Source organism: Entelurus aequoreus, linkage group LG20 (genome assembly GCF_033978785.1).
Source record: "Entelurus aequoreus isolate RoL-2023_Sb linkage group LG20, RoL_Eaeq_v1.1, whole genome shotgun sequence".
Classification (NCBI taxonomy): Eukaryota; Metazoa; Chordata; class Actinopteri; order Syngnathiformes; family Syngnathidae; genus Entelurus; species Entelurus aequoreus.
Genome location: NC_084750.1, coordinates 8063286 through 8071785, shown reverse-complemented (window position 1 = coordinate 8071785; position 8500 = coordinate 8063286). Strand labels below are relative to the sequence as shown.

The following is an 8500-nucleotide window of genomic DNA, read 5'->3' as shown; positions in this document are numbered from 1 at the left end:
CCTCTATGTTTGTTTAGTACAAAAGTATAATTTCCTGTCGAGTGTGTCCTCCATGTTTGTTTAGTACAAAAGTATCATTTCCTGTCGAGTGTCCTCCATGTTTGTTTAGTACAAAAGTATCATTTCCTGTCGAGTGTCCGCCATGTTTGTTTAGTACAAAAGTATCATTTCCTGTCGAGTGTGTCCTCCATGTTTGTTTAGTACAAAAGTATAATTTCCTGTCGAGTGTCCTCCATGTTTGTTTAGTACAAAAGTATCATTTCCTGTCGAGTTTGTCCTCCATGTTTGTTTAGTACAAAAGTATCATTTCCTGTCAAGTGTGTCCTCCATGTTTGTTTAGTACAAAAGTATCATTTCCTGTCGAGTGTCCGCCATGTTTGTTTAGTACAAAAGTATCATTTCCTGTCGAGTGTCCTCCATGTTTGTTTAGTACAAAAGTATCATTTCCTGTCGAGTGTCCTCCATGTTTGTTTAGTACAAAAGTATCATTTCCTGTCGAGTGTCCTCCATGTTTGTTTAGTACAAAAGTATCATTTCCTGTTGAGTGTCCGCCATGTTTGTTTAGTACAAAAGTATCATTTCCTGTCGAGTTTGTCCTCCATGTTTGTTTAGTACAAAAGTATAATTTCCTGTCGAGTGTCCGCCGTGTTTGTTTAGTACAAAAGTATAATTTCCTGTCGAGTGTCCGCCGTGTTTGTTTAGTACAAAAGTATAATTTCCTGTCGACTGTCCGCCATGTTTGTTTAGTACAAAAGTATAATTTTCTGTCGAGTTTGTCCTCCATGTTTGTTTAGTACAAAAGTATAATTTCCTGTCGAGTGTCCTCCATGTTTGTTTAGTACAAAAGTATCATTTCCTGTCGAGTGTCCTCCATGTTTGTTTAGTACAAAAGTATAATTTCCTGTTGAGTGTCCTCCATGTTTGTTTAGTACAAAAGTATCATTTCCTGTCGAGTGTCCTCCATGTTTGTTTAGTACAAAAGTATCATTTCCTGTCGAGTGTCCTCCATGTTTGTTTAGTACAAAAGTATAATTTCCTGTTGAGTGTCCTCCATGTTTGTTTAGTACAAAAGTATCATTTCCTGTCAAGTGTCCTCCATGTTTGTTTAGTACAAAAGTATAATTTCCTGTCAAGTGTCCTCTATGTTTATTTAGTACAAAAGTATCATTTCCTGTCGAGTGTCCTCCATGTTTGTTTAGTACAAAAGTATAATTTCCTGTCGAGTGTCCGCCATGTTTGTTTAGTACAAAAGTATCATTTCCTGTCGAGTTTGTCCTCCATGTTTGTTTAGTACAAAAGTATAATTTCCTGTCGAGTGTCCGCCATGTTTGTTTAGTACAAAAGTATCATTTCCTGTCGAGTTTGTCCTCCATGTTTGTTTAGTACAAAAGTATAATTTCCTGTTGAGTGTCCTCCATGTTTGTTTAGTACAAAAGTATCATTTCCTGTCGAGTGTCCTCCATGTTTGTTTAGTACAAAAGTATCATTTCCTGTTGAGTGTCCTCCATGTTTGTTTAGTACAAAAGTATAATTTCCTGTTGAGTGTCCTCCATGTTTGTTTAGTACAAAAGTATCATTTCCTGTCAAGTGTCCTCCATGTTTGTTTAGTACAAAAGTATAATTTCCTGTTGAGTGTCCTCCATGTTTGTTTAGTACAAAAGTATAATTTCCTGTTGAGTGTCCTCCATGTTTGTTTAGTACAAAAGTATAATTTCCTGTTGAGTGTCCTCCATGTTTGTTTAGTACAAAAGTATAATTTCCTGTCGAGTGTCCGCCATGTTTGTTTAGTACAAAAGTATCATTTCCTGTTGAGTGTCCTCCATGTTTGTTTAGTACAAAAGTATAATTTCCTGTCAAGTGTCCTCCATGTTTGTTTAGTACAAAAGTATCATTTCCTGTCGAGTGTCCTCCATGTTTGTTTAGTACAAAAGTATAATTTCCTGTCGAGTGTCCTCCATGTTTGTTTAGTACAAAAGTATAATTGCCTGTCGAGTGTCCGCCATGTTAGTTTAGTACAAAAGTATAATTTCCTGTCAAGTGTGTCCTCCATGTTTGTTTAGTACAAAAGTATAATTTCCTGTCGAGTGTCCGCCATGTTTGTTTAGTACAAAAGTATCATTTCCTGTCCTCCATGTTTGTTTAGTACAAAAGTATCATTTCCTGTCGAGTGTCCTCCATGTTTGTTTAGTACAAAATTATAATTGCCTGTGGAGTGTCCACCATGTTTTTTTTTTTTTTGTAAAAGTGTCGAGAATGTCGCTGAAGGACGGGAGTCTATTACCTCGCACACAACACTCGCCATTGTTCCTCGCCATGAGGCATTGAGAGAAGACGGGGCGCAAAGGGGATGGGAGGGGAGCATGGAGGGCTTTCTGTTTCCTGTTTTGCGCCGCAGCAAAGCACTTCCTGTCCAGGGAACGAGGCGAGAGGTCGACTAAAGACTTTGTGCTGCACGTTCGCACCTTAACCGTGTTTGTCATGGCAGCACTGCCGGAGGACCCCGACATGGCCGCCCCCCCGCCACCACCCCCTCCTCCCAGTGCTCCACCTGTACAGGTAAGAAAGTGTGCTTTACACCTGCAGCTTGTGTGCATTATTGATGAATGAGTGTTGTGTTGCCACGCAGGTGAGCACACCATGTGCAGCAAAGAAGGGATTCATTTGGCAATCTCGCGTAAGAGGAAAGGGGGGGGGTTGTAATTTGGCAATGCAGTCTGCTGAAAATGATGGAAAGCGCCACTGACGCTGAGGTCAAAGTTGAAATTGCCACCCAACACATTTTAAGATATTCAACACTACTGCCACCTGGCGGCTAAAGTGGGCAGTGTACCCCTAATTCGTCACGTGTCGTGTGTCAGGTAAACTACGACGACTGGGTCCATATGAATCCCCCTCAAGCTGGACTGGTCAGATTGTCTCAGAAGACGTTTCGTTTCATCAGTTCACGCTCCCAGACAGTACAACCCTCGTCTGAGAGGATGGTGCTGGAGTCGAGGGCGAAACCATCTTGGTGGGGACATGTTCTCACCTCCAGCTCATTTTTAGTTGAGGGCCACGTCAGTGAATCTATATGAATATAAAGGTATAATAGCCTCAACACACAGTTTAAAAGTATATTTTTTTATGGATAAGTCAAGATGAAAATCAGATTTTTAACTCTTTATTTTGTTAACCACCCCCCAAAAAATTCTTGGATGGTCAAATAATATTCAAGTGTCTAACAAATGCAAGTACAAAACCCAAAACCAGTGAAGTTGGCACATTGTGTAATTCGTAAATAAAAACAGAATACAAGGCAAATCCTTTTCAACTTATATTCAATTGAATAGACTGCAAATACAAGATACAAACCCCGTTTCCATATGAGTTGGGAAATTGTGTTAGATGTAAATATAAACGGAATACAATTATTTGCAAATCCTTTTCAACCCATATTCAATTGAATGCACTACAAAGACAAGATATTTGATGTTGAATCTCATAAACTTAATTTTTTTTTTGCAAATAATATTTAACTTAGAATTTCATGGCTGCAACACGTGCCAAAGTAGTTGGAAAAGGCATGTTCACCACTGTGTTACACTTTAAAGGATGTAGTGGACAACCTAAAGTGATGTGGTGGACCACCTAAAGTGATGTGGCAGGCCACAATAATTGTATTCATTTAATTCATTTAATTGCACATTAATTAACACTTGACAGTGTAAATGCGCCGGACTTATTAATTTTCAGCTGTAGTCCCAAATGATGTGGTGGACCACCTAAAGTGATGCGGGGGGCTAATTTAAATGATGTGGTGGACCACTAAAGTGATGTGGGGGGCCAAATTAAATGATGTGGTGGACCACTAAAGTGATGTGGCGGACTACCTGAAGTGATGTGGTGGACCACCTAAAGTAATGTGGCGGGCCACATTTAATTGTGTGGTGAACCACCTAAAGTGATGTGGGGGGCCACAATAAATGATGTTGTGGACCACCTAAAATGATGTGGCAATAGACTTCAAGTGATGTGTCCGGCCACCTTAAATGATGTGGTGGGCCCCCTAAAGTGAAGTGGTGGGCCACATTAAATGATGTGGTGACCACCTAAAGTGATGTGGTGCGGCACATTAGAATGATGTGGCGGGCCACATTAAATGATGTGGTGGACCACCTAAAGTGATGTGGTGCGGCACATTAGAATGATGTGGCGGGCCACGTTAAATGATGTGGTGGACCACCTAAAGTGATGTGGCGCGGCACATTAGAATGATGTGGCGGGCCACGTTAAATGATATGGTGGACCACCTAAAGTGATGTGGCGGACTACCTGAAGTAATGTGTTGGACTACCTAAAGTAATGTGGCGGAACACTTAAAGTGATGTGTCCGGCCACATTAAATGATGTGGTGGGCCCCCTAAAGTGACGTGGCAGGTCACTTTAAATGATGTGGTAGACCACGTAAACTGTGGCGGAACACCTAAAGTGATGTGGCGCAGCACATTAGAATGATGTGGTGGACCACGTAAACTGTGGCGGAACACCTAAAGTGATGTGGCAGGCCCCATTAAATGATGTGGTGGACCACGTAAACTGTGGCGGAACACCTAAAGTGATGTGGCGGAACACTTAAAAGTGATGTGTCCGGCCTTCTTAAATTATGTGGTGGGCCCCCTAAAGTGAAGTGGTGGGCCACATAAATGATGTGGTGGACCATCTAAAGTGATGTGGCGCGGCACATTAGAATGATGTGGCCAACCACGTTTAATGATGTGGCAGGCCACAGTAAATGATGTGGTGGACCACTTAAAGTGATGTGGCAGGCCACCTTAAGTGATGTGGCAGGCCACATTAATGATGTGGTGGACCACGTCAACTGTGGCGGAACACCTAAAGGGATGTGGGGGGCCACATTAAATGATGTGGTGGACCGCGTAAACTGTGGCGGAACACCTAAAGTGATGTGGCGGACCACCTAACCACATTAGTATTATGTGGCTGGCCAAATTAAATGATGTGGTGGACCAAGTAAAGTGATGTGGCCGGCCACAGTAAATGATGTGATGGACCACCAAAAGTAATGTGGCAGGCCACTTAAAGTGATGTGGTGGACCGCGTAAATTGTGGCGGAACACCTGAAGTGATGTGGCGGGCCACATTAAACGATGTGGTGGACCGCATAAACTGTGGCGGAACACCTAAAGTGATGTGGCAGGCCACTTAAAGTGATGTGGCAGGCCACATTAAATGACGTGGTGGACCGTGTAAACTGTGGCGGAACACCTAAAGTGATGTGGCAGGCCACTTAAAGTGATGTGGCAGGCCACCTTAAATGATGTGGTGGACCGTGTAAACTGTGGCGGAACACCTAAAGTGATGTGGCAGGCCACTTAAAGTGATGTGGCAGGCCACAATAAATGATGTGGTGGACCGTGTAAACTGTGGCGGAACACCTAAAGTGATGTGGCAGGCCACTTAAAGTGATGTGGCAGGCCACAATAAATGATGTGGTGGACCGCGTAAACTGTGGCGGAACACCTAAAGTGATGTGGCGGGCCACATTAGAATGCGGTGTGCCACATTAAATTGTGGCACAGGCCAAAAGGCCAAAGGAAGAGTCAGTCCACAACAAATTGGTGTAGCGGGCCAATGTAAAAAGATGTGGCAGTCGAGAGTTGGGCCCCGGGCCTTGAGTTTGACACCTGACGCCTGAGAGGGTAAATATGTTGGATCCAGCACCATCCTCTGAGACCTCAGCTCTCTGATGTAAGTTTGAGAACATAAACTGATAAAGCCTTCTATGTATGGCTGGGCGTGTCGATCCAAATATCCACTTTTTGACTTTTTAATCTCACAATTATTTGAGCACGATGTTTCAAGTCAAAAGTACCGTTAATGGCGTAGAAAAACATTCAAATACAGTAGGTGTAAGTATTCATTAAAAACAAGGCAGATGTTTTATTCCACGAGTATATTTTGGCCTCTGTAACATTACACACAGTTTGAACAGTGACATTGTGTTTGGATACAGGAAAGTAAAACACTGTACTTTCACAGTTTGAGAACCGCTGGTATAGACGATACTAGCCTTGTATATACGCCAAAATCCGAATAGAGCGAAAGCACCCTTGTGGGGGCGTAAACACGTTGGATCCAGCACCATCCTCTCAGACACGGACGCCCACCCAATCATTTCTAAGCCCTGAGGATACGAAGACCTGAAGGAATGGAAATATTCCCAGGAAATGAGTCAATAAGTGTGTCCTGCAATGAGGGAAGTGAGGACGGCTCCTCTGTGTTCTTCTCGCCACATGTGAGTGCCGTGATGTGCCCACTCAGTGACAGCTCTGCCGCATGTGCCACAGGCTACAGCGGAGGCTCCCAAGTGCCACAATGGCGGCAGGAACGCTCTGCTGGCTGACATCCAGAAGGGAGCCCGGCTGAGAAAAGTCACGCAGGTCAATGACCGAAGTTCTCCGGCCGTGGAAAGTAAGAGAGACTCTTCCCACCTTTTGACCGTGACCTGTCCACTCATTGTCCACTCATTGCCAGTCATTGTCCACTCATTGCCAGTCATTGTCCACTCATTGCCAGTCATTGTCCACTCATTGCCACTCATTGTCCACTCATTGCCAGTCATTGTCCACTCATTGTCCACTCATTGCCAGTCATTGTCCACTCATTGTCCACTCATTGCCAGTCATTGTCCACTCATTGTCCACTCATTGCCAGTCATTGTCCACTCATTGCCAGTCATTGTCCACTCATTGCCACTCATTGTCCACTCATTGCCAGTCATTGTCCACTCATTGCCCACTCATTGCCAGTCATTGTCCACTCATTGCCAGTCATTGTCCACTCATTGCCACTCATTGTCCACTCATTGCCAGTCATTGTCCACTCATTGTCCACTCATTGCCAGTCATTGTCCACTCATTACCCACTCATTGCCAGTCATTGTCCACTCATTGCCCATTCATTGCCAGTCATTGTCCACTCATTGCCCACTCATTGTCCACTCATTGCCAGTCATTGTCCACTCATTGCCCACTCATTGTCCACTCATTGTCCACTTATTGTCCAGTCATTGTCCACTCATTGTCCACTCATTGTCCACTCATTATCCACTCATTGTCCACTCATTGCCCACTCATTGCCCACTCATTGTCCACTCATTGCCCACTCATTATCCACTCATTATCCACTCATTGTCCACTCATTGTCCACTCATTGCCCACTCATTGTCCATTCATTGTCCACTCATTGCCCACTCATTGCCCACTCATTGTCCACTCATTGCCAGTCATTGTCCACTCATTGTCCACTCATTGCCCCTCTCATTGTCCACTCATTGTCCACTCATTGTCCACTCATTGTCCAGTCATTGTCCACTCATTGTCCACTCATTGCCAGTCATTGCCCACTCATTGCCAGTCATTGTCCACTCATTGTCCACTCATTGCCAGTCATTGTCCACTCATTGCCAGTCATTGTCCACTCATTGCCCACTCATTGCCAGTCATTGTCCACTCATTGCCAGTCATTGTCCACTCATTGCCACTCATTGTCCACTCATTGCCAGTCATTGTCCACTCATTGTCCACTCATTGCCAGTCATTGTCCACTCATTGCCAGTCATTGTCCACTCATTGCCCACTCATTGTCCACTCATTGTCCACTTATTGTCCAGTCATTGTCCACTCATTGTCCACTCATTGTCCACTCATTATCCACTCATTGTCCACTCATTGCCCACTCATTGTCCACTCATTGCCCACTCATTATCCACTCATTATCCACTCATTGTCCACTCATTGTCCACTCATTGCCCACTCATTGTCCATTCATTGTCCACTCATTGCCCACTCATTGCCCACTCATTGTCCACTCATTGCCAGTCATTGTCCACTCATTGTCCACTCATTGCCCCTCTCATTGTCCACTCATTGTCCACTCATTGTCCACTCATTGTCCAGTCATTGTCCACTCATTGTCCACTCATTGCCAGTCATTGCCCACTCATTGTCCACTCATTGCCAGTCATTGTCCACTCATTGTCCACTCATTGCCAGTCATTGTCCACTCATTGCCCACTCATTGTCCACTCATTGCCAGTCATTGTCCACTCATTGTCCACTCATTGCCAGTCATTGTCCACTCATTGCCCACTCATTGTCCACTCATTGCCAGTCATTGTCCACTCATTTCCAGTCATTGTCCACTCATTGTCCACTCATTGTCCACTCATTGCCCACTCATTATCCACTCATTGTCCACTCATTGCCCACTCATTGCCCACTCATTGTCCACTCATTGCCAGTCATTGCCCACTCATTGTCCACTCATTGCCCACTCATTGTCCACTCATTGCCAGTCATTGTCCACTCATTGCCCACTCATTGTCCACTCATTACCAGTCATTGTCCAGTCATTGTCCACTCATTGCCAGTCATTGTCCACTCATTGCCAGTCATTGTCCACTCATTGTCCACTCATTGCCAGTCATTGTCCATTCATT

At 44.1% G+C, this 8500-nt stretch overlaps 1 protein-coding gene across 2 annotated transcripts in view; it reads left to right on the top strand.

Annotated features, from left to right (window-relative positions):
- The first annotated feature begins 2419 nt into the window (after window positions 1-2419).
- LOC133635559 (WAS/WASL-interacting protein family member 3-like) overlaps window positions 2420-8500 on the top strand; it is an 18833-nt gene continuing 12752 nt past the window's right edge. For both annotated transcript variants that reach the window (XM_062028768.1, XM_062028767.1), the window contains exons 1-2: window positions 2420-2556; window positions 6348-6471. In XM_062028768.1, coding sequence (XP_061884752.1) covers window positions 2479-2556; window positions 6348-6471 — 202 coding nt within the window. In that variant the 5' untranslated portion in view covers window positions 2420-2478. The remainder of the gene's footprint in view (window positions 2557-6347; window positions 6472-8500) is intronic.